Source organism: Salvia splendens, chromosome 5 (assembly GCF_004379255.2).
Source record: "Salvia splendens isolate huo1 chromosome 5, SspV2, whole genome shotgun sequence".
Taxonomy (NCBI): domain Eukaryota; kingdom Viridiplantae; phylum Streptophyta; class Magnoliopsida; order Lamiales; family Lamiaceae; genus Salvia; species Salvia splendens.
Genome location: NC_056036.1, coordinates 1,604,334 through 1,631,079, shown reverse-complemented (window position 1 = coordinate 1,631,079; position 26,746 = coordinate 1,604,334). Strand labels below are relative to the sequence as shown.

General features: G+C 35.5%; 4 protein-coding genes, 1 long non-coding RNA gene and 1 pseudogene across 6 annotated transcripts; 4 read left to right on the top strand and 2 right to left on the bottom strand.

The window, feature by feature from the left end:
• The first annotated feature begins 874 nt into the window (after nucleotides 1-874).
• On the top strand, nucleotides 875-3,041 carry LOC121805765. Its single transcript, XR_006051528.1, has 3 exons — nucleotides 875-1,023; nucleotides 1,124-1,182; nucleotides 2,502-3,041. It is a non-coding gene; the product is annotated as an uncharacterized LOC121805765 (long non-coding RNA).
• A 5,062-nt stretch (nucleotides 3,042-8,103) lies between these two features.
• On the top strand, nucleotides 8,104-9,510 carry LOC121802635 (GRAS family protein RAM1-like). The gene has a single exon (XM_042202314.1). It carries the CDS (start codon nucleotides 8,104-8,106, stop codon nucleotides 9,508-9,510), a length of 1,407 nt encoding a protein of 468 aa, XP_042058248.1.
• A 1,819-nt stretch (nucleotides 9,511-11,329) lies between these two features.
• On the top strand, nucleotides 11,330-13,019 carry LOC121802757 (transmembrane protein 18-like). Its single transcript, XM_042202450.1, has 4 exons — nucleotides 11,330-11,682; nucleotides 12,293-12,398; nucleotides 12,482-12,630; nucleotides 12,715-13,019. The coding sequence occupies exons 1-4, from the start codon at nucleotides 11,542-11,544 to the stop codon at nucleotides 12,808-12,810; spliced, it is 492 nt and encodes a 163-aa protein (XP_042058384.1). The 5' UTR covers nucleotides 11,330-11,541; the 3' UTR covers nucleotides 12,811-13,019.
• A 423-nt stretch (nucleotides 13,020-13,442) lies between these two features.
• On the bottom strand, nucleotides 13,443-16,979 carry LOC121805525 (protein-tyrosine-phosphatase PTP1-like). Of its 2 annotated transcripts, none has more exons than XM_042205413.1 (8): nucleotides 16,632-16,971; nucleotides 15,605-15,701; nucleotides 15,421-15,503; nucleotides 15,179-15,313; nucleotides 14,756-14,890; nucleotides 14,366-14,514; nucleotides 14,154-14,295; nucleotides 13,443-13,778 (listed from the first exon to the last, which is right to left on the bottom strand). In XM_042205413.1, exons 1-8 carry the CDS (start codon nucleotides 16,947-16,949, stop codon nucleotides 13,695-13,697), a joined length of 1,143 nt encoding a protein of 380 aa, XP_042061347.1. In that variant the 5' UTR covers nucleotides 16,950-16,971; the 3' UTR covers nucleotides 13,443-13,694. The 2 variants fall into 2 exon arrangements, 1 of the variants encoding a protein (XP_042061347.1); XR_006051503.1 differs by having other exon boundaries at nucleotides 13,767-13,778; nucleotides 14,154-14,290; nucleotides 16,632-16,979.
• Nucleotides 16,980-18,181: 1,202 nt separating this feature from the next.
• On the bottom strand, nucleotides 18,182-19,760 carry LOC121802632 (annotated as a pseudogene).
• An 805-nt stretch (nucleotides 19,761-20,565) lies between these two features.
• Nucleotides 20,566-24,356, top strand: LOC121802124 (putative late blight resistance protein homolog R1B-16). The gene is made up of 2 exons (XM_042201702.1): nucleotides 20,566-23,239; nucleotides 23,941-24,356. Exons 1-2 carry the CDS (start codon nucleotides 20,670-20,672, stop codon nucleotides 23,969-23,971), a joined length of 2,601 nt encoding a protein of 866 aa, XP_042057636.1. The 5' UTR covers nucleotides 20,566-20,669; the 3' UTR covers nucleotides 23,972-24,356.
• Nucleotides 24,357-26,746: the final 2,390 nt, after the last annotated feature.

Sequence of the window (26,746 nt, the reverse complement as noted above, 5' to 3'; positions counted from 1 at the left end):
CAATTGCTAATTCATTACTTAATTGCTAACTACAACTAATTTAAGATCATAGAATTTTAGAGATCTAGTGGTCTATAATTTGCCATGTGTAATTTCATTTTTTATTTTTAATATTAAGAAAATAATAACAGTTATCAAATTTGAGGTTTAGGAACTCAATGTCAATATAATGTATTAAATATATCAACATGAAGGCATGAAAATGTCAACACAATTTTATATTGACATTGTAGGACATTATGTAAGCTGTATTGATATAAATGCTTCTTAAAAAATGTGAAAATTCAAGATTTTTTTAAAAAATTTTGACTTCAAACATATGCATGTAGGATCTCGTTGGAATCTTTATAAATTATCTTTAATTTGATATATGTGGTGTGAAAAAATAATTTAAATTGAGATAGCTATATGTATGTAAAGTTTTGAGATATTTTTTAAAAGTTAGTTATAATTATTTTTATTAATTGACATAAAAAGTCCAAATTGATATTTTTTTCTCACTAGATTGATACTCCAAATTAAATGATTTGTCTTTGATTTGAAGATCTAATACCTACCATTTAGTTGTAGTTAGTAATTTAAGGTGAGTTAGCATACTCCTAACACCAATTAGAAGTTTTGCATATTAAAAGAGTGTTTCGTTAGTGGTAGGAAAGGAAAGTTAGTACTTAGTATCTTACCAATTAAGCTAAATTTTATTTTTGATCGCCATCTATCAATGTTCTCTTTATTCATTTTACTATAAATAACTTTATATTCCTACTTCAATCTTAACATCTAGCATCAAATTTTTCGTTTTTTAATCAATAATACATTATATTTGTTGGGCCCATATAAAGCCCATCTTTTATAAAACTAAACAGCCTCGAAAAGGCCCATTGCAGAAACAAAACCTCCCTCGCTATATATACAAATTCACACTCAATTTTCTCTTCGCTTGTCACCGGCGACATTAAACAAAGGGAGCCAAAATCTCCCTAGCAAAATCGAATATGATTATTCCAGTCCGTTGCTTCAGGGAAGGTAATCTCTGGATTAACTCGATCATCGAAACTATAATGCTTTGATTCATGCCCGCTGTTTCTAATTTGGCACAATTTTTGTGTAAAAATCATATGCGTAGGTTATCGGAAATAAATGGGACATGTACCTCGATTTGCTTCAGGCTGACTACAGTGAAGGGTTAGTATTTTTTTTTCTTGCTCTTTTTAGGGTTTCCTGTTGGACTTTTATTTTGGATTTTGCAGAATTGCTTAGGATTGAGAAGTGGGGTTATTTAGTGAATTGGCCAAAAAGCAATAATTTGCTCTCCGCCATTATTAGAATTTAATTTAATTCCTCTATTTTTCTTGTATGCTGAGTAATTAGTTGGAAATAGTTGGAGTATGTTTTAATTGAGCACTGATTTTCTTTATGTTTATGAAGGGTCAGTAAAACGAGCTAGTTTCTGCACTATACAAGCGTTGTTGACTCTGGTTGGAGGATAAAATTGCGATAAATTAGGTGTAGAAATATGATTACAGTTGGGATTGAGAATATATGTTTGTTTTGAGTTGATAGTTTTAATCATACAAGGAAAGTAATAAGGTGTGTAGTTTTTTTTTTCTAGTGCTCTTTGGAAGTGATGCACTAATCTTTGTCGGTAAAATGAGTTAGTTGGGAGGTCTGAGGAGAAAATTCTGAAATTAGGTTTAGAAATATGATCTTGGCTGTGACCTAACTATAGTTGTAGTAACTTGCTATTGAGTATGCGGTGGGGGACATATTTGTAGTGTCAAGATCAAATTAATTTATGTATGCTTTGAGTTAATATTTTAATCATACGAGGAAAGAAACAAGATGTGTAGTTTGTTATTTCTAGTTCTCTTTGTAAGTGATGCATCTAGGCCTCTGTTTTTCTCATTGCATTTAACCCGGTAAAAAGAGTTAGTTTTCTGCACTTTGCAAGTGATGTTGGTCTTAGTTGGGACAATAAAATTGTGATAAATTAGGTGTAGAAATATGATCTTGGCTGTGACCTGTGGTAACTTGCCATCGAGTATGCATTGGGCATCATATTTGCTGTGTTAAGATCAATTTATTTATGTTTGTTTTGAGTTAAATAGTTTTAATCATACGAGTAAAGAAACAAGATGTGTAGTTTGTTTTTTATAGTGCTCGTTGGAAGTGATGCACTGATCTTGTCGGTAAAATGAGTTAGTTTTCTTCCCTATTCAAGCATTGGTGGACTTAGTTGGGAGGATAAATTGTAATAAATTAGATGTAGGAATATGATCATGGATGTGACCTGACTATAGTATTGGTAACTTACCATCGAGTATGCGACGGGGATCATATTTGCAGTCACAAGGTCAAATTAATTTATGTTTGTTTTGAGTTAATAGTTTTAATCATCGAGGAAAGAAACAAGATGTGCCGTTTGTTTTTTCTAGTGCTCTTTGGAAGTGATGCATCTGGCCTCTGTTTTTCTCATTGCATTGAACCCGGATTTATATTTGCAGAGATGCCCTTGATTCCCTGCTGTTGGTTCGCTACTGCTGCAGAAAGATGTTGATGACCCACGTCGATCTGATTGAGAAGCTCCTGAACTATAACAGTCTGCTACCTCTTATGAAAGAACTGTGTTATGTATATATATGAACTTCGCCATGCCATTGCTATTGTGGTTGATTCAGCCATTGCTATTGTGGTTGATGCACAATGATGTGCTACTCTCTGAATGATGCTAACTATTCAAACTAACCCGGTTTTCTTTAATTGGCAGCTCTAGAGAAATCCGAAGGCAGTTGAAGCAACATCCGAGTTCTTATGTGGGAGATGTATATGCTTTTTTTTCTGAACCATGTAGTACTTGACTCGATGAAAATACTTTTATGTGAATATATCGTTGTATTAGGCTATTAGCTACTGAGTGAACCGACCAAACTTGATCTATGCTATTTTGCGAACGCATTGCTTTTTTGTATTGTGGGATGTTAAGCATAGTCTTATTTGTATTTGTATTGCTATTTGATATATTTTGTATTGCTACATTTCTTATATATGCTGCTTTGCTCAGATGTTTCTAAGTATAAGTTGATTTTATGGTTAACAAGATGTAGATTGAAGTATCCAATAGTTGGATTTTGTTTTTAAAGTAAAACTAAGAAGTTTTAAAAATCCACTATTATTGAACGTAAAATTGTCTAGAGGGAATGCAGGAGTTTTTATAAAATTGTTTGATGATATATTTTGAATGAAAAAGTGTCCACAAAGGGTATTTAGTTAGTTGTTGTTAGCGGTTTTAAGTCCTAAAAAAGGCAATATAATTATTGGATTTTGGTGATATTAGTGTGAACAAGGTTTAAAATATAAGGTATGAACTGAAATAGAAAAATTGCATTTATTGTGGACATAGAAAAATAACCAAAAAAAAAACTACATTTTAATCTCATAATCTGGTGGGCCTATTATATTATTCATATAGATTTCTTTAAAGTTTGGGAATAGAATATTTGAAAATGTTGGGCTTTCGCTACTCACAATTTTACATAAATGAATATGGTTGAATTTAATTATCTATACTCGAATATGGTTGAATTTTTAAATAAATGACTTATATCCTCATTCAAAATGACAGAGTTTTAAAATACTACGTAACAATAAAAAATGTACTCATTTTGTCACGTTTAAAACAAAATATTTTGTTTTGAACGTTAGATATTTTGTTAAGTAGATAGACATTTGAAAAAAAAATACTGAGTATATCACTTTGAATGTGACGAGAAGAGTATATGAAATTAGTTAAAACTACTCCTCCGGTCTATGAACAAGTATCATACTTTGACTCGGCAGTGAAATGTGAGTCATATTTTTATATATTTTCTATGTGTTGGATTAAATGTGCCGCTTTGACCTGACGTGACTTTAAGAAATGTAAAAGAAATAATGTGAAAAAAGTGAGTGGAATGTAGATTTTACTTTAATATATTAATTTTATAATATGAGTGAAATGCGTTATTGCTATGTCCATGAGATTCATTATTAAAAATTATAAAATGAAACGAGACTTTTAATGATAAACATTCTAAAATAAAAATATGAGATACTCCCTCCGTCCCATAATAAAAGTCCTATTTAGTTATGACACGTGTTTTAAGAAATGTAAAAAAAAGTGAGTTGAATACGTTAGTGGAATATGAGTCTCATTTATATATATTAGTTTTATAACAAAATGTGAGTGAAATAAGTTGGTGCAATGTGGGCCTTACTTACCATTCATGGTAAAATAGGACTCTTATTATGAGACGGATTGAAATGAAAAAACAAGACTTTTATTGTGGGACAGAGAGAGTACCATATAATAGCAGAGAATGTTAATTTTATATAGAATGAGTTAAATGTAAACTCTATATGGAGTGCTAAATATAGTAAAAATAAAATAAAATATTTAAAGAGTCATTTCTAAAATTATTCTCCATCACTTTTAATATGGTCCACTTGTTGTTAAGGTACTTTTTGGATTTGGATCTTCACAAACGGAACAATCCAAAGTAGATTTTGGACCATGTTAAGTGAGCCACTTTGTAGGCATTCATGACAATGAAATTTCCCATTTTTTTGTCCCAAAATATAACTTAGAAAAGATTCTCGTCGTTCAAAATTGGTATTTGATTCTTTTAAACAGCAATTTCTATAGCCAATTTTTTAGTTAAAGCATTTTTCTCAGTGTTACACAAATGGAATATAGCCACTATGCAACATGAGACAACAAGGTATCCTTGATACTTCTAAACATTGCTAATTATACTCAATTTAATTAGTTAATACTATGTGTTCATCGGAAGAGTCATTGAAGAAATCACCGGTTTTTGTTTCTTTGATTCTTGCTGCCAAACCAAAAAATCCTCACTATTTAAATTATGCACTTTCAGCATGCTATATTCATAATAATCTTAATATTAGCAGAAATCTAATATTAAATTTATACTAGTATGTATTAATACATAGTATACATTTCATAATAATGTTCAAATTGTATAATTGTGATATGAGATTATTTTGAGACAATTAATGTTAATTATAGGTGAGTTATTTTATTATATCACAAATTACCAGAAAAATCATGAAGTTTTATCAAATTATTACAAAACCATGAATTTTGCAACTTTTTACAATTATTACATGGTGATTTTTTTGGTGAAATTGTACTATTTGATTTGGCAGCCGAAAAACCATACTTTGGTGTCATTGTTGATGAGTTAAACGATATTGTCTATTCATTAAGAAAACAACATCGTTTGATTCAAAATATGAACAATATATTATACGCATGCGACTAGAAATTCTCACCATGTGATAATAGAAAACAAATCCAAATTTAATGATTTATGTAGCTTATATTATACGCCATTGTTTTTCTGGCAATTTGCTCTTTGTTATTATTGAAAATTCGGGATATCTTTATGTATCAGTAAATCTCTGAAATAGAAACATTTACAAGAAAAATTCAAAATATTTGAAAGAATTACTATGTTTAATCGATTTATTCTACAAACACTACTTACTATTCAATTCATAATAATAACAAGCATAGTTATTAATTTGAAATAGTTAGGTACAAATGCATAGTTTTTTTAAGCACAAGGCATTTCTCGACATCTTCGAACTGTCCATAATATACCATGTACAAGAATAAATATCAAGATATTCTTCATCTTCAAGGCTATTTTTCAAGTAGGAAAGATACCTTAATTACTTATTTTTATTACTATTCTTGTTGATTCCTTTATCTATATGAACCCAAGATAGAAGCTTCTAATCTAGATTCTTGCATTGAAAATATCTAATTATGTAAATAAGTTATAAGTAGAACAAACACAATTCCTTGACCGGTTTCAAAATACCACAATACTGAATAATATCAAGGAATATTGGTCGACAATATTAAGGGTCAATTTCTTAGTAAGTTAAAAACAAGATGCGGTGAGACGATTACTCTTCGATGGATAAGGATTATTGTATAACACATTGATATGTTTCTCGATTGCTTATGTTTTTCGTTTCTGTGCTAATTTTAGATAGAACGATTGCTTTGTTGCTTTTTTTTTTTATAATTTTATTGTTGCTTTGATTTCTACACTTGTTATGCATTGCTAGTTTGTCATCATTTTAACTTGACACTTTGTACCTCATAAAGAGAAATTGAATCCGAATTTCCAATACAAATAAGAAATCTTGTTCTAGAAATTCATGATTATTGTCAATGGATTGATATAAAAGAAGCTGCAGCCTCGACCAGCTCATGTGATACGAGGGTACTTGTATCGGTTCCGGCAGCGCGAAGTCGCCGGAGAAGGGTTAGGTTCGTTCGCGGGATCCTCCCGTCGAGCAGCCTAGGGTTCTCGGTCAATTAGGGTTTGACGAGATGAAGTTGCGGAAAATAAAGTACAATAAAAGATAAAGTAACTATAAAGGATAAACTGGATTGATATTTCTTGAATGAATAATATAAAGGTCTCCTACACATATTTATAATATGTGGGGATACAATAATATACTACCAAAATCTAGTAAATCAAATATAATAATATCCTAAGCAAAAGATATGGAGAATCAATAACTAACTATTAGAAATATAAGATAAATCAATGCTAAATGAATAATAAGATATGGAGATAATTTAGTAATATGCTCGTATCATCATGTCTCTGTAGCACTTCACTTGGAATTATCAAGGAAAAAATTACTAGGAATGAAATTAAACACGTGTATAATAGTCAGTATGCTAGTAATCAGTCAGACTAACTATGTACCTAAGAAGTAGCAATATGCGAATTTGTTAGTTCATGAAAATACTAAATTCTTCTATAACAAAAACAGACAAATCATAAATGAATTTATAAGCATATATTGAAGTTTTTGTTAACATCGTAAACTTTAGAGTGAAAAATAGTTTGGTATAATTGTTTACGCGCAGGTACAGCTACGTTGTGATCGAACGGACTTTTGGATAAATTCGATCTATAAGCATTTGATAACATCGAAAGTTTTACATGGTTGCTTCATCGATTAGATCATCGGTTTATTTGTTTCTTTGATTTGGATTAAATTTAAACGTTTATCTTTTAATGATACAAAGGTGTATGAAATTCTCGAACTATATAAAGTTTTAATATAATTAGATTAATTAATTGTGATTTTTCTTGTACGAATTGGTGAGCAGCTAGATATATTCTCAAGCGCAACTGTAATTTGTCCAAAGCATGTGTTATACGCATATGTTGGAATATAAATTTGATATATGCTCAATCCCAACTGTAATTTGTCCATAGCATACATCATAGGAATAAGATTATTACGATCAAAATTGAACTACATCCAGGACCCACAATTAAAAAATTTAGTTCATTTTAGAAAATTCGGATTTTAAAAATACGGAAACACTAATTTTGAGGTCGTTTTAGTTATCCTTTCTAAAATGAGCTAAAAATTAACTACAAATGACCTTTGTTTGCAGCTTGAAGTCTAATTGTGCCTGTTTAGTTTGTCTTCCAATAAAAATCACATTTTCTAATTAAACTGTGCATTTTGTTATTTTATTGCACTTTCATTTCATTATAAACTATATACATATAAATATGTTAAAGTAAAACTCATATACTCCTAACTTTTTTGACTCACATTTCTTAAAATTTATAAGGGTAAAAGTAAAACTCTTATACTAAGATAGAGAGTACATTCATTGTCTTATGTTGAACTTGAAGTATTGTTCTACTATGATTAATTGATTTTAGTATTTCTTGACCTCTCCGAAGTGCATGCCCCAACATTCCAAAACAACCATCATTAACTATGAAACCTAAAAAAGATTCTTCTCCTCTCATAACAGACTTTCAACAAGGAAAAGATACCTTAATTTCTTGTCGAATTTTCACATATTTATCTCCAACAACCCAAGATTTATTCCCTATGTACTAATCTGGGCTCTAATCACACATGAAAAGCATTGTTTCGATTCCAACACACTTATTTAAATACCTCCTTCTCTCACCTCACTCTCTCACCCTTCACCTTTACACCTCCAATCAATTACTCTCTCTCTCTCTCTCAAAAATGTTAAAGATGCAAGAATACGAGGAAGAAGATTTCTTGTGCCTTAGGCTGTCCATTTCTTCAGACTCTGATTGTGAGAGAAAGAGAAATGAAACCCCAACTCTCTCCGACTCAATAAGCAGCGATGGAAGCTTCGAAGAAGAAAGAAAAATCCTCTCTCTCTTCCAAATGAGGGATCAAATGCTGAATCTCCACCGCAAGAGAGGAAGAGAAGATCATCCTGAAGAATCCGACGTCGACGGCAACGGTCTCCGCCTCGTCCACCTCCTCCTAGTCGCCGCCACCTCCGTCGACGAGAACAACCCCGGCGCGGCCCTCGAGAGCCTCCGCGGGATCTACCGGAGCGCCTCCCTCGCGGGGGACTCCGTCCAGCGCGTCGCCGCCTACTTCGCCGACGGCCTCTTCGCGCGCCTATTGACGCGCGGCTCGCCGTTCGGCGACGCGGTCGCCCGGGGGCCCGCGCGGGACGAGGCGTTTTTGTCGTACGCGGAGCTCTATAAGGTGTCGCCGCTCTACCAGATGGCCCACTTCACGGCCAACGAGGCAATCCTCGAGGCGTTCGACAAGCACGACCGCGCAAACCCTAACCCTAGGGTTCTCCACGTCATCGATTTCGAGGTTTCTTACGGCTTCCAGTGGCCCTCCCTGATGCAGTCACTGTCAGAGAGGACCAATGTAGCCAGGCGTATCCTGCTTAAAATCACAGGATACGGCAGCTGCCCAGAGCAGCTGCAGGAAACACAGGCGAGGCTCACCAGCTTCGCACAGTGCTTCCAGAACCTAGTTTTCGAGTTCACTGGGGTCGTACGAGGATTGAATCTCGCAAAACCAAAGATCAAAAAGGGGGAAATTCTTGTGGCAAATCTATCATTCCATTTAAGCACATTGAAGAACTACTCCGAGATCTCAGACACTCTGAACTACCTCAAATCGATTCGTCCCGCCATCGTCGTCCTTGTCGAGCAAGAAGGAAGCCGAAAAACCCACAACTTCCTCTCGAGATTCACTGAATCCCTCCACTACTTCGCGGCCATTTTCGACTCGCTAGACGACTGTCTCCCTCTCGAGAGCGCAGAGCGCCTTCGGATCGAGAAAAATCATCTCGGAATCGAGATCAAGCACGTGATGAACTACGACATAGACGACGACGACAACAACAACGATAGTCTCAGGTTCCAGAGTTTGGAAACTTGGAAAAAGAGAATGGAAAGCAACGGATTTCGTGGGGTCAGACACAGTCCCAATGCGGTGATGCAAGCAAAGCTGCTGCTGAAGATGAGGAGCCACTACGCTGGTACGCATCTCGAGGGCGAAAACGGAGGTTTTCGGGTTTTCGAGAGGGATGATGGGAGAGCTCTCTCGCTTGGATGGCAAGAGAAGCTGCTCATAACTGCATCTTCTTGGTGCTGCGTTTGAACAAGGCGGTTCAAACAACAAAACACCATTCTTTTGTTTATCTGGTCGGGATCGGGTAATATCTTACGTCTTTATGGTCGACTAGGCCACCTAAGGAGGCCATAATATGCTCTAGTTTAGTAGTACTACTTTCAATTATGCAATGTATATATTTTACTCAATGTTGTTACACATCTATATGAATGTGTAATTGTACTTCTATGTTAATATAAATAAAAAATGTCAAGTTTAACTTCAAAATTTGGTAGTATAAAAAGATACATGCATGCATGCATGCATATATATTACTCCTTGTTTTTAATTTCACCTTGTTTTGTCGTTATAAGTGACATTCTAGTTTCTTTGTAATTGACCAATATTCTTGTATTATGGTATCGATGGGGTCAAAGGAATATAAGCTCTTGGAATCTTGGAAATAGATTCGAAATTGTTAGAACGTCTTGTGAAAATTAACTTTACTGAAAAAAAAAAAAAAATTTCACCGTCTTCATAGTTCATTCTTATGTATGTATTCATCTAGTCAAAAAAAGATACATCATTCATTAATATTTTATTTAATGATTGAAAATAGTTTTTAATTATTATAATAAGAGGTTTGTATTTAACCTCGCGGTTAGCTACGGGTTGATCTCCATTATGCGCACTCAAAATTATTTATATGCGTGTGAGAGTTGGCCAAGCGGTAGAGGTATTAATAATACCTGAGACCAAAGGTCTCAGATTTGAGCCCATTGGGTATGAAATTTGATATTGAAATTTAAGATAAATCGGGTATTGGGTAACCTGAATGGGTATCAGATATTACCTGAATATTCAATTTATTATTTAAAGCATTTTTAAAATTAGATTTAGCCATTTTGGGCTTCAAGAGTTGGGCTAATTTATTTACTAATTACAACTTACTAGGTTAACTTTCTTTAAACTTATATAAATAAGTCAATCTCTCTTACTCTAGGTCACGGCTTCTCCAAACTCTCAAGTTAATTGGTTATTGCATAACCAACTCATGTGGTTTTTATATTTTAGTTAATTATTTTGACTTTTGAATTATATTATTGGTTGCTTCTACAGTTTAATTAAATGCGTAACTTTTATTATTTTACTTACATATTGCATAACCAATCCCCATAAATATAATCATATATTTTAAAATAAAAGTGACCCATTTTTTTATAGTTTTATACTACAAAATAAATGCAACATTAAAGAGTCAATTTAAATATTTCTATATTTATATTAATATATAAAATTTGAACTTTTTTTATCAGTTATTAACACATGTAAAGAGTCGGGTATTTGGGTACCCGATACGTCGGATATGGATACCCGAGGCGGGTATTGGAGTACCTGAAAATATATCGGGTCGGGTTTTGGATAGACATTTAGATGATTTTCGGGTTTGGGTACCCTGTTTTTTCGGGTCGGGAGTCCACGGATACCTGTATTCCCACCCCTACATTTAACCATAAAAAAATACTACTTATACCTTAAGCATTTCACACCATTCAAATCTATTAATTTTCCTAATTGTTTTGTTATATATCAAAATTAAAATTTTATAAATAAAACAAAAATCAATAGTTTCATTAAACAATATATTTAGTTTAAAATTTTAGAAAACACAATATTAATAAATAAAATTAAAAATAATGAAAATAGATAATTCAAATTTAAAAATATGTAAATAAAAATAAATTAAAATGTACTCCATACAATTAGAAATACATAAATAAAATTAATATTCGAAAATTTTGATAAAAGAGCAGCCATAGCATATAAGTATGTCACTCAACAATTGACCACTATCTACGCTCAAAACTTCCAATTCCCAAATCTTGATCCCTGATTTTGAAACGAACCTTTTCAAATCGGAACGACAGCGTTTTCAGCGAGTTAGAACTTTCTACGATCTACCGAAAATGTCCCAACACTCAACTTAGTTGAAGTTGAAATCTTTTTAGTGCAAAAACCGCATCTAGTAGAATTCAATTTCAGTAATTTGGTGGTGAAATTCAAGGGGAAAAAATTGCGATGGAGGATCTGCAATCTGCTGTTAATGCTCACTTCGATCAAATGGCAGATCTGGTGGAGAAGCTCTCGGCGGAATTCCGTTCTGGCCTCAAACCCACTTACGAAAATTTGATGGGTTTCTTCCACGCCATTGATTGGCAGGTACTTTTACATGCTCTCGTACGTGTTAATCCGAGCTTCTTATATGTCATTTTTAGTTGCTTTTGATTGAACTGTGGTGTAATTTGAAGTGATCGAGATTTGATGTTATGGTAGTGTATGTAGAGATCTCCCCCATTTTCGTAGTTTTTGCCTTTTTAGGTTCTGATTAAGCGTTTCTGTTTCTTCGATTTCGAATCGCTTTATCCGGAAATGCGTGATCTTGCACAAATGGGAATTTATGCAAATTGTTACTCTAATGAGTGAGTGAGGTCAAAGTAACCAAATGCCCAATTGTGGTTTGAACTCTGAAGGAGTAATCAGTTATTCGAATTACAATGGTGTGACTCGTAACAAGCGTTTCGGGCTTTCCGATTTGAAAATTTTGAACAGGTTCTCATTAAACTGTTAATGCATAACATTTTCAAGATCCTCTGTGGTTTTCTGCTCATGGTGTTCTAACCAGATCCTATCGTAAACTAGTGTCGGCTTGCTTTTGTTAATATAAGTCGTTTGGTCGCCAATTAAAGTTTGTGTTCTTGTCGTGTTTAGATGTATACCTCGTGTAGGACTTGCTCGTCTCTGATCTTTGAGTTCCCTTTCTTGTCTGCAGGAACGTTGGTTGATATGTCTTCTTTCCTTCCACGCAATCTTGCTACTACTAGTTTTTGTATCGCGGAGAAACATCAACTTTCAGATGTTTTTGTTCCTTGCTGCGTGTAAGGTTCCTTCTATCCTATCCATAGAGCTTTTCTAACAATGCATTATTTGTTTAAATTCCAAAACTATTTACTTTGTACAGTAGGAGGAGTGTATCTTGCTGAGAGGCTTAATCGTATTCTCGCGAGCAACTGGAAAAGCTTTGCAGGTCAGAACTACTTTGACGCTAATGGAGTCTTCCTCTCCGTGCTCTGGTCCGGGCCATTGTTGGTGATCGCGATCATAATCTTGGTATGCTGTTGCTTACCATCTTTCCATCCATTTTGTGATGATTTTCACGACTTGATTCCACATTTGTGTTCCTTCCTCGTGCAGGTGAACACGTTGTTCTCACTGTGTTATCTTATTGTGAGATGGAAAAGGGCTGAGCTCAAACATCGCGCAAGAGCAGCTCGTAGTAAGGAGGAATAAGCAGACATTGTTATGTATTGTAATATCCATTTTGAAGTCCAATTTTTTGTTCTGATTACATTTTGGTCTTCTCCTGCTGAAAATTTTACAGTTTGTAATGGTATAGTGAATTGCTTCTTTAATAGTTATGCATTTCTTCATCGAACAAAAATCTGTTGTATTTCTAATGCTGTTTTTAACGAAGAAAACAGAGCACCCAGCACATGAAATGTTTTTGGTTTGTCCTACACATTTAAATTTATTACTTCTTCCATTCCATAATAGATGACACACTTGAAAAATGACATGAGATTTTAGGAGATATTGTTTTGTGTTAGGTGGAGAGAGAAAATAACATATTTATATTAATGTGAGAGGAAATTTTTTCTAAAAAAGTAAATGTGACATATTTTTTGGGACAAATTAAAAAGGAAAGTGTGACCTCTATTATGAGATGGAGGGAGTATTAATTTTTTTTGTGATTTGAACATAAGAAATTTATATTTTAAAAAAAAAACGGATTTGGTCAGATGGGATAATTGAGATTTAGACATTTATGATTTATCCGACATTATAGTCGATGCAATCATTTGCAGCTATGGATGGTCATAACACAAAAATATTTGAATTTCAAGCACAAAAATATTTGAAAATGACAAATGAAATACGGTTTTGTTTCAACATTAAACAGATAGTGTGGTTTTTATACATCAAAAGTATTACATAAATAAGGTGAATTTTGCTACTGTTAGAGGCTGTCCTACAGAGAATGATGAAAGAGCAGAAGGTTTTCCGATTTCTGAATCAAGATGCTCGTCATCAGAATAAGGTCCTCGTTAGAACAAGTAGTTCGACAGTTTCAGCAGCAAATCAGGACGACTTTCCTCATGAAACAGTGAATATCATTATAAACTGCCTTGCGAGTTCCCAACCGATAAGAAGTCTTGAAGTTCATCAATGATCACATCATGGCAGAAGAGATACTGCTCCTGCAAATTAAGTAACACACAATCGAAATATGTTAAACTTAGCAGATCCAACTGAACTGGTGTAATTCGATTTACATTATTGAGGCATCCTTCATAATGTGAACTATAGAGATATAAAATAGCCATAAAAATCAGAATATATTTGCATTTGCAATTACTTGAAGATTTTCTAAACCAACTACATGTTGAAACAGTTGAAGTGAAACATTTGACAAATTATAATATCTGGGAACTAGTAGAATATACAAATATTCTATTTCCAGATTCGAGAATATCTTCATCGACTATTTAAGCTTATTTTTAAGGAAGGATGCAAAGATCATTACAAGTTTTATTATCTATGAGTTAGATGTATTCAAAAGTTGGTGAAGTTACCAGAGTTTGCACCATTCCAATTCGCTGAGACCTAAAAGTGGTTACAGTAGTAAGGAGGTCCAAAGCACTCATGTCTCCGGCTAGAATTCTTTGAATCGTATTATGAATGAGGCAGTATGTACCAGTTCTACCAATGCCTGCACTGCAAGATGACAAGTGTCAGGCATTGAAGAGTACGTTAATAATAGGATTAATGATTATCAAAGGTAAACCTGCAATGAACAACAATGGGCCCTAGACTGGGCAGCACACTAGATACTTTTCTGAAGATTTCACGAACAGCAAGAGTGTCATTAGGAACTCCGTGATCAGGCCATTCGGGGTACTGTACATGCAGAACTGACAATGGTGGCTCCTCTGACTGCATAAGTAAGATGGTGTGGATGGTTATTCTTTTTGTAATCAAATTTAGTCTAATATAAGTTCATAATTGAAAAGGAATTGAGCATAAGCAATTATCGAAACTTGATCTGCAAATCAAAGTTATCTGATGCATCTATTAGACAATATATATTCTTATCTGGTTGGTATTACAACTAGCATAGCAACGCAACAGTGTTTAACATTTGAAATTCACAGGACTTCTAGATAAACAGCCTCACCTCTTTGTATTTCACTTCTAAGGACCGCCATATTAATGAAGTATCGGATGTTTCCATCTTCTTGGTTGCAATGCATATGTTACCAAACTCTCTAGGTCCATTCTCAGCTTGGAAATAATCAACACATTTCAGTGTCTGAATTAGAGCAATGAAACAAAGATTAGTTTTAAGAAGAGAATAAAATACAGAATAAAGGGACCAAAAGCATTAACTGTGATTCATGTAGAGACAAGGAGCTGGTAGTAAAAATACTAAGTTGATCAAGATGACATAATATTTGCAGAGGAAAAAGCTTCAAAATACAAGTATTATATTTATACCATACAAATGATTTCACTATATGAGCGGAAAAAAGTCTTAAATTGCAAATCTTGCTTCAAGAACATAAATGGACTGCTAAGTCACAAGAATCTGAGTGCTTACACGATAATCATCAACCAACCGGGTTAACATAATTATGACTGGGCATTGATACTGGATTATCATTTCCCAGAAATCCTCAGAAGTGTGTGAAAGTGGACCTTGAGTGGCAATAAACCGAGAAACGCTTTCAGAAGTCTGCAATCACAAGAATCAAGTTATATGAACAATATATGAAGCCAAGTGTAATTACACAAGAACTTTAAATTAGCATGCTAAATTCAAGTAGGATGAAAAATTCCCACTGTAATAAAACTAGCATTGACGTAACCCCTAGCTGAAGGTCTGTAATCTGCGCATTGCTTCAAGATAACCCTGTTATCATCAACTGCAGCAATGAATTTTAAAACCAAGAAATTTTCAATATACATTTCAGTATGTCAGATGCCAAAAAAAGTAAAATATGTAATTTACTGTTTATCAACGTACATGGCAAGACATCAGTATAACGATTCTTTGAGATATTAACACTGTCAAGAGCCACAGTACATCTGCTCCTCATATCCGATGCCGTCATCCTATTATCCTGCAACAAATTGGGGTTTTAGTTATTTGAATGAATCAAAATTCTCTTGGATACATAATACAATGCAGAATTCATGCCAAAAAGATAAGGCGGATAAGTTAATCAAAAACCGAAAGAAAAATATGTCAAATGAAAGGAAGATAGCATAACATCAACAGTGACAGTGACAATTAAGCTGCAAGGTCATGCTCCAAAGTTACTAGTTACTCTGTTACCTCTGTTCTCTGGGAAATAAAGGCGGAAATAAAGACACCTAGCTCTACTATTTTACATTCCTACATGTATGGTCATTATTATTTGGACTGGATTAATGAAGTTTCAAATAGAACTAAAGAGCTCGCATTAAAAACATTGTAACAACAGCCCCAGCTTCACTCTTCCTGACAGCTGATTAATATGTGTCACAAAGACAAAGAGAACTCTAAGTCCTAATATTAACTCGATCACAAGTTGATCAGCCGATATCTAGCAGTAGCCACCAAATGACTGCCTTGCATTTAATGCAACTCAAGAAAACATTTGAATCTTGCTCGACCACATAAAATCTAAGCTACTCTTATTAATCCAGATATCGAATAATTTCATGGAACCGAATTTCAAATGAAGCGAGCCCCCCTCTACAGATCATCGAGACAAAAACCAAGTATTGAAAATCCAGATAGCAGCCTACAACATATATCATAAACATATTCTCTACAATCTCTTAGCATTCTTCTTTCGGTTGCGAGCAACTGTAAACTATCTTCTAAACGCAATCAGCCAATTAAATTAACAGAGTTCCTAAGCTGAAAACAGCCTCACCGATAAACAACACGATCACACAGCGCATAGAAACAAGATAATTCCATGGACAGATGATTAAATCACCAATCAGATACATAGTTATCTCAACAAAAATAAATTCTACAGATGTTCCGGTGTCGATCATACCTGCAAGATCATGAACTCTTGGCGGATCGTCTGCGGAGGTTTTGTTTTGAAGTGCTGGAGAGCTTCGGAGCAGTAGCCCAGCTGATCGCCGGAGAGGCGCGGCCTCGGCATCGCCGAATCGATGGATTTTGCCGGCGTGGGGGAAGCTGGAATCGCTGCGACGTCTCCAGCGTCGGAGGGGGATTTTGCGGAGTTACTCTCCATCGCCGACCTCCGGTCCCGGCGGCGATTTGCGACGACGTTCCCCGTGATTTCTAGGTGTTTAGGGTTTCTCTCTTCCCTGTTTTTCCCTTTCGTTTGATTGAAAGGACGCTTCATGCAAAGAAATGTTTTTTTGCCATTATTAATTGTAATAATTGATTTTAGATCAAACTGATTAAAAATTATTGTTTTTTCAAAATTTACAAATTTCACTATAATTTTCGGATACAATTTTGAGAGAGAGAATAACTATATATAAACAAAATTAGTAAGTCAGAGTGGCATATCACACGTTCATTGAGTGTTGCTATGATCATGGATTGATTCATTTGCTTTCAAGCTACATTCTCAACATAGAATGATCTTAAATGTGCTAGTGGTGGAATCGAATCGAAGTCTTTGCTTTTGTTGGTTGCTAGGTCCTGCTTACCTTCTCGATATTTGTTTTTTGCGACAGATTCTCTTACTGTTTTTATTTTATGCGTTCGATCTTATGTTTTATGGTGCAAGTAGACTGATTGGTTGTCTTATGTGTGTTTGTTTTTGTGCTTTGGTTATGTACACGAGGCTCGTTATGTTCATTGGTTTAAAGCGTTGGATGACGGGAAAATATATTTTTTATATGAATATGTTAAAATATATTTTTATTATAAATTATAAATATGAAAGTTGATGGAATCCAAAATTGCGTATGGAATAATAATAATTGATCGATAAGAGTGGGCGAACATGTTCAGATGATTGTAAGAAGTGACATCTGAGATTGATAGCAATATAGTAGTACTTAGTTGTAAAATACATCCCCATCCACAAATATTCATTACATTTAATTTCAATAAACTTCTCTATTTTATGTGGCGTTGTCTTATTTTATGAAAATGCAGAGTGTTGTCATTAATGACTACTCTTATACAATTCAGCATGCACTTTTGTTTTTTAGTCCTATTATATTCATGTTAAAAGTTATAGCAAAACTAGAATTGGAACGAACAAAAAAGTGAAAAAAAAGAATAAAAGAGAGAAAATGAAACACTTGGATCAAGAAGAATTAAGAAATACTACTACGAATTTGCATATGGATGATCAAGCAAATTAATTAATAATATTGTCTTGGTTTTAAATTAAAATAAAAAAGTATGGGTCAACATGAAATTCTAAACCTTATTTAAAGTGCTTCATTTTCACAAAATCCCATACCTCAACAATACCAAAACTTTCAAAGAAGAATGTGATTTACACTTTTCCCCACATGGAGCACTACTAGAAAAAAAGCCAAAAAAAACCCAACTTGCCCACACTCGTAAATTCGATGCTACATATGATGAAATATATTGTATAATTCATAAAGATTATGAAATAGCACCCTTCTCATCCAAAAACGCTATTTTCTCTTCCTCGTTACTACACTTATCGACCATCTCCAAGCTATTACTCCGCTCGGCGGCCTTAACTGCTTCGACCCCCCAGTCCGTGCGACACAACACGACATAAAGAACCGAAGCAGCACAAGCCACCTGAGCAGAGAGCGGGCCTAGCCAAAGGCCCGGGAACCCTATACCGAGCCAGAAGGCCAGGCCAACAGCTACAGGGGTGCCCACAAAATAAAACGAGCCGAGATTGATGTGGGCCCCTACCACCGGCCTCGCGATACCGCGCAAGACACCGCAACCCGTTGTCTGCGGGCAATTGCCGAGCTCGCAGAGCCCGATGATGGGCAAGACCGACGCGACGAGAAGCTTTAGGTCATCATCTTTTGTGAAAAAGCCACCCCATTTGTCTCTAAATATCACCGTCAAAACCACATTGATTAGCCCTATTGCAAATGCACAAGCTAATGCCACCATTGCTGCTAATTTGACCTTGCTAGGGTTCCCTGCTCCCAACTCATTTCCCACCTGCAAAATCACCACCAAAAAAATTAAATTTCTTCGAATCGAGGATAGGCAAAAAGATCGACTCACGTACCCGAGCCGAGACGCACCCGGCCAGCACCATGGGGACCATGTACATAAGGCTCGTGGTTTGAATCATGATCCCGGTGGTCGCCACGGTGAGCCTCGGGTTAGGCAAGTACCCGGCCAAGACAGTCACGATCTCGTACCACCACCACTCCAAGCATATCCCGATGCAACTCGGGACAGCGAGCCTGAGCAACGCGCCAACGCCACCGTCCCCGTCTCCAACCACCTTCCACCTCCACCGCCCCGTAAACGCAAACATACCCCATCATGTGGAGATTCGTGAGCACGGAGGCCATGGCCACCCCGGGCACTCCCAACCCCATCACGACAACGAGGAAATAATTCAACGGGACGTGGAACTTCACAGCCAGCAACGTGCACCACATCTGAGGCTTCGTCACGCCCTGCGACAGCAGATACACCCTCAGGGGCTGGAGCAGAGTGTTTGTGAGCAAGTCGGGAAGCGAGTAGAGGCAATAGGCCGCGGCCATCCGCGTGATGTCCCGGTCCTTGCCCATGAACAACATGATCGATTCGAGATTGAACCAGAGGATGCTGATTGGGATGATCGCCAAGAACAGGATCGAGATCATGCGGTGGAGGGAGACGGAGAGGAGGTCCCAGTTCTTGGAGCCGTCGGCCTGGCTGCAGACGGGCTCGAGGCCAGAGGCCAGGCCTATGAGAACAGAGTATCCGGTGATGTTCGTGAAGCCGATGCTCAGAGCGCCACCGGCTAGCTCTAAACTGCCTAATCTGCCCAAAAACAGGACAGAAACAACTGCTCTCACATAGACTAAACAGTTCATTGCAGTTATTGGAAGTGCCATTCCCCATAACTCCTTCAACTCATCAACCACCTTTTGCAACACAAAAACAACAAAATTTCACTAAATTTGCCAACAAAATACACAAATACTATCTAAAATTGCAAAAAAAAATACACAATTACTAAAACAGGATTCCCCATAAAATCACCTTTTGCCACAAAAACAACAATATTTCACTAAAAAAACACAAAACAACATCTAAAATTTCACAAAAATTGCTAAATGAGTGCGCAAAATGAAATGAAATGAAATGGTTAAAGTGTAGAGAGAGTAACATAAGAGAGAGAATAATGTAGAGAAAAGTATCTACAATATTCTCTCTTACTTTACTTTTTCTTCACTTTAACTATTTATAATTATTTTTTCAAAATGAGTGCGCAAAATGAAATGTCTCTATTACTATGGAACGGAGGGAGAATTTTCTTGCACAATCTCAATAAACTAGTTAAACTAAAAAATCACATAATTAACTGGAAATACACAATTCAAGTTATAAAACTCGACACTAATCATATCAACAAGTCAATCAAATCGATAGAAATACGATTTTATCAATGATGAGTTGAATCTCATTCTCTATTAACAATCTTTCTATCTCTTTTACTTTATTAATTTCACATTAAACTCATAATTGTTCCCAAATTTTCTATTTTTATAGATGAAATAAAATCTTATACATATGAAATTATTGAACAGTAAAGTATGGAGCATTCCTGTAAAATGAGCTTTGTCTTTAAATTCCTAATCAATCAAAGTCATTAATGAACCTATAAATATACTTTCATTTTTCTACTCAATTTTACCATCACTATTCTTTTATATCTCTGCAAAGTTATCTCGAAATCAGCTTAATGTAATAATTTTGTGACATAAAAATGGACCGACAACCAAAAATGGCACTCACAAAAGTCAAGTTTCAGTCAATCAATCCGTACAACCAAAATTAGGTGGCTCTCACTAATTTCAATTGAGGTTTTATAGATTTAATCATCTTTTGTTGTGTGATTGCAATTTGCAAAAGCTCTCCTACCTTTGTTGAGATCTGAAAAATGGCTTACAATCTTCAACCGCTCATCACCATTCTTGAAGGAATCCTTGATCCTCACCAACCACGATGGATTGTTGATGAAAACAACCCACAACTCCAATCCCTCTTCGATAAAGCTACTTCTCTTCAAAAGCTCCTTCATAGTAATTCTTCATTCACCAAACTAGACACTCAAATCAGAGAAGTAACACACCAAGCTGAAGACACCATTGAATCCCACATGGTTCATCATATGCTCTCTGGATCGGATTGTGTGAGGTTCACTCTTTCCACACCAGATCTGCTGCAAGTAACACGACATCTTGATTCTCTGATGGAGCAAGCCGAGAAGCTGTTGGACATGGGGGATGAGAAGATGCCGCGAGAGCTTGATTCTGCTATGGAACAACTGAAGCTCGTGGATAAGAAGATGCCGTCTAGCAGTTCATCCAGTTCCAAGAGTGCTGTGGTGGTTGGAATTGATGAAGATCTGATGCAACTCAAAGATCGGCTGACCCGTTTGGAGAAGAAGCTGGAGATCGTCCCCATCGTTGGTATGGGTGGAATAGGCAAAACCACTCTCGCTCAAAAGCTTTATGAAGATCCTTTGATTGTTGATCACTTTGAATACCGCGTTTGGGCCACTATCTCACAAGATTACAATATGCAACAAATTCTCTTAAGCCTTCTTAGTTGCATAACTGGAAAAGAATGTGATCAACCTTCTGATAAGTTAAAAGATATGTTGTATAAGAGCTTGTTCGGTAGAAAATACTTGATTGTGTTAGATGATATATGGAGTACGAGATTCTGGGATGAGATTAGGATGTACTTCCCGGACAACAACAATGGGAGTCGCATTGTGATCACCACTAGGGAATCTGATGTAGCGAACTATGCTGACTCTTTGAGTCTGCAGCATCAGGTGCGGTTGCTTAGCGAGTATGAAAGTTGGAATCTGCTTCACCAACTTTTGTTTGGAGAAGAGGAGTGCCCTCTGGTTTTACAAGAGATTGGTCGAAAGATCGCTAAGGATTGCGGTGGGCTTCCTCTAGCCATCAGTGTGATTGGAGGGTTAGTATCTAAGATGGAAAGATCAGAAGATGTTTGGAGGAAAATTGGGGACAATGTTATAGCAGCAATTTCTGGATCAGACGAGCGATGCTATAGTATATTGTCTTTAAGTTATAACCACTTGCCAAATCACTTGAAGCCATGTTTCTTATACATGGGAGCTTTCCCTGAAGACTACGAGATTAGTGGACCCAGACTCGTACAATTGTGGGTTGCAGAAGGATTTGTAAAATCGAACGGGGAAAGATGTTTGGAGGAAGAGGCTGAGGATTGGCTAAAGTCTCTAGTAGAGAGAAATCTATTTATGGTTAGAGAATACAACAATTATGGACCATCAAAGAGATACAACATGCATGATATGTTGAGGGATGTATGCATTCGGAAATGTGATGAAGACAAGTTTATGAATGGTCCCAACAAGTTCACATTCTTTAATCTGCGCCGCATGATTTTTCACAGATCAGACGAAATGGAAGATGTTAATGATTCAACAGACTCAATGACACTAACTCGATCAGTTATATGCATTGATTTTTGGAGTGGGTTTCCATCTGATACATTTTTTGCGGCAAGATTGCTAAGGGTGTTGGCCTTAATGGATATGAGTTTCGATAGTTTCCCAACTGAAATATTTGAATTTGTTAACCTACGCTTCTTATGTGTCGATGGCTATTTCAGCATACCGAGAGGAATATCAAGATTGTGGAATTTGCAAACCTTGATTGCTCCTCATTGCAGGTTTGACGAGCCAGCTGAGCTATGGAAGCTGTCTGAGTTAAGACATCTCAAAGTGTATGGAATTGAGTTGTTAAAAGATGAGGCAATGAACTATAGTGTACTGAAGAAGCTGCAAAGTATTGTTTCAGTGAAAGTACCTAAATATGAGGCAACAAGTTTGGATGGTTTCCTCAAAAGCGTTCCAAATATCAAAAAGTTGTTTATTGATGATAGGCTCCGAACTAGATCCACAGCAATTGATCTTAGCCATCTTCACAAGCTCGAAATATTAAAATTCGGGTACATGAGAACTATATCCTCTCCAAACGGTTTTGGTCATTGTTTCACAGTTATATTTCCTTGTAATATTAGAAAACTATATCTGTATGATTGTGAAATGATTTTGGGAGCTTGGAGGACTCTGTGTGCACTACATAAGCTGGAAGTTCTCTTGCTATATAACTGCAGTTTTAATGAGACATGGTATGATGAAGAGTGGGAGTTAGCAGATAGAGATGTGTTCCCCTCACTGCAGTTTCTACATCTTGCACTTTTGAGGATTGAGCGTTGGAAAGCTGATGAGACCAATTTCCCTAGACTCCGCCACCTCCGTGTATATGACTGCCACGATCTAGAGGAAATCCCAAGCGGCATTGGAGAAATCCCAACACTCCAATTAATCGAGTTAGAATTATGCAGCGAATGTGCAGTGGCCTCAGCAGAAAGGATTGTGGAGGAGCAATCTGAAAATGGAAACAACGACCTCAAACTTCGCATCAAAATGAGGTCTCTTTTCGAAAGGTACTTAACCATTTCTTTAACTTGAAGAAGATTTTGAATGCTTAGTTGTATCACTTGTATGCAGCACTCTGATTTTGCTCGCGCATTCATGCATACACTTTTCAATCGGAGATTAATTTCATAAGTATTAGCCTCTTATTATTTAATACGAGAACACTTAATTCACTTCACTTTAATAAGTATATTAATTAAATGCTCTACTTTTTATTTAAAATAGAAATAATTGTAAGTAGTTTGGGGTGAACTGAAATAGAAAAGTGTGAGTAGCATTAAACAAAAGGAGTAGTTTGTGGTGTTAATCGATTGTTTTTGCCCTATAAATTAGTTTCCCATCAATAGGCTGATAACAGTGCCCGGATAATGCTCATAATTTGTGGTGTTAATGCTAATGCTAATGTCAATTATCTGTGATGGTAATGCCCTGTTGATACTATTTCTATTGTTAATACTAATGCTCTATTAGGGTTAATGCCAATACTAATGCTAATGTTGTGTGATGTTAATGCTAATGATAATGTTTATACCGATATTAATGCTGGTAATAACAATCTTTGCTCTTAATGCCATGTTAATACGTATTCTAATGTTAATGTTAATACCAACGTGTTGATGTTAATAACCTGTGACGTTAATGCTGATGTTAATAATCTATGATTTTATTAATAGTTCTACAAATAATCTTGTGATATTGCATCATGTAGTGGTGGTGATGATGACGACGATGATGAATGAAATGGCCCCAACAGTGAGCAAACATATCCATGACAAACATACAACTACATTTGCCACTGTACAACAACCCTTGACATCATCTCTCCAAAAAAAAATAATGTTGCAGCTGATTATTGAAGACATAGGAGACGTATGTATAAGGGTGAGAAGATTGTCAGGGAGAAAATGATAGAAAACTATCTAAATGAATGAAGACTATAGCTTTAAATAGACATATTGTGTTTACTTGTGATGTTAATTTTGGAATGCCTCATTTTTGTTTTATTGTGTTTTATTTTGGGTATTCTTGTATTAGTATTTACTTATGAGTATTATAAGTATGATTGTGACTTGTATAAGTTTGATAATACACTGATCTGAGTCAAGATTTTTATACTCGGCCAAAGTCTAGTATATATTTCGGTGTTTCCGTCGCTGAAAGAACTGCAATATGGGTGGCAGGACGACTCAATAAGTATAGATACTAATGAGCTACAGAAAAACTAACTGATCAGTGATAGAATCTAGATATATACTTGTGTCTGTCAATCGAAATAGCCAAGTTGTCGAAAGATGCGATAAAATCGAGAATTTTTTTTCTAAAATAATCAATTTCAAATTTTACTAAATAGGTCAAGATATAATTCATCTTATTTTACCAATATTATCAGTATATATTCCTACCATCCCACCATAAGCAAAGTGCAAAATCCGTTTAATTTTTAATATTTAAAGTGAAGAGAGAGTAAAATAAGAGAGATAATAATATAGAGAATAGTGCTTAAAAGAAGCATCTCATAACATAAATTTTATGTATAATAATCATTCTAAAAAATATAATATATATTTCACATAAAAGTTAAAATGTACAAAAAATATATCGATGACATAGAAAAAATATAATAAAATGATGAGATAATCATTCTAAGAAAAAGCCATATTTACCAAAAATGTAAAATAAATATATACATAAAACCACAATGAGCTGGCTTTCACTAATGTTATTTACATGCAATTCAAATTTACAATGAGCTTTCCTTCCCTTTGTTTTCTGATATCCCAAAAAATGGCTTGCAATCTTCAACCACTGATCACCATTCTTGAAGGAATATCCTCACCAATCACGATGGATTCTTAAAATTTCATTCTTTTTATTTTGAAATGAGACTATTTTTCGTGGACACCCTAAAATGAAAAAATGAGAATATTTTTCGTGGTTGTAGAGTTTTAGGATACAACTACTACGACCTAGTGATGATTAATCTCATAGAACCTTTACATTTATGTGTCTCTAGGATTATTAGGAAAGTCGTGATTCTAGGATAAGCCCTCTCTCGAGTGCACTTATCCAGTAGATTAGACTCTAACTATCAAACTCTCCTTCCAATAGATTAGATTCTAACTCCTTAAGTTCCTAAGACTCAAGCCCTCACAAAGGGTCCCCTCTCTCGAGTGCAGATAAACCTATGTGTTGTACTCATTTCTTTTACCACGTAAAACTAGCTATCTCTCGATTAATCTAGCTAGACGGACATAGTTCTAAAGTTGGCCAGACAAAAGAACAATAAAAGCACAAGAACAAGCAAAATAATCACAAAAGCTAGGAAAATGTTCAATTCAATTAATCAAAACACATGCATAATAGTTTTCACAAAAAAAAAACTACAAAGTATGTTTAACTACTCATAGACAAGTAGTAAAAACAATAATAAAAACACTAGACATGAAAGAAATTGATAAAACCCAAGGTTGAATCTTCAATCTTCAGTCTTTTCTTGCCTGGATCTGCAGAGCTCCGCTCCAATGGAAGATGGATGAATTATGTGTGGAAGATAGAATGGAAGAATGTGTAGAGGGGGAGGATTGGAGGCTCTGAGATGGTGATTATGAATTAGGTTTAGGAGTATTTATAGGCTAGAAAAAGGGTTAGTCATGGTTATTTTCGTGCCCTATAAGAAATGAGAGAGATTTGGTTTCACAATTTAATAATTTATTCTATTTCTTAAATTTCCGCCCAAATTTCCGTCAGCTTTGACTGCATTGCACAATGTTCGTAGAATTGTAATAACTTTCTCTACAGAACTCCGATTGAGACGTTTAAGGTATCCACGCGAAGCTCTTTCAAAGACGAAGAGAATGACATGTAGTAAGCACTGATTGGACTTCACACTTTCTGGAAGAATGAGCTCGAACAGAGGCTGCTACACCTTGGTCTTTTTGCATCTTTTTTCTATCTTTTTCTATCATTTATCAACAAACACATTCAAAATATCAAATGTATAATATATGCAATTTAAGAACATAATTTGCATGATTGACATTTAAAACTAGTCAAATCTAGCCCTTAAAAACATGTAAAATCCGTGTTTGTCAATAGAGAGAGTATAAATAGATAGTAAAATCGATTAAGTTGTTAAAATTGTACTCCGTAATTTGTTTCGATTAAGTTGTTACAATTCGGTGAACCTATTTTGTGATAATATTATGGTTTAATCGATTGTGTTTGCCCTATAATTTTGCATCATTCAAATGATGTAAAATGACGGAGAACTATGAGAATGACTAAACTGGTAGATAAAGAACTCAAACTTATTGACAACTTTGTTGTATAAAAACTCAATGTAAAAACTATGTATTCAAGTCTGTCTTTTAAGAGCATCCTTAACGCTAGGGGCCAGGCCGCAATGAGCGAGTCTCGGCCCGGGCGTTGCGTTGGACGAGCGGAAGTTCCGGCCCAGGCCGGTCCCGAGGCCGCAGTTGCGGCCTGGGGACGTTTCCGGGGTTTGGCCTGACCAG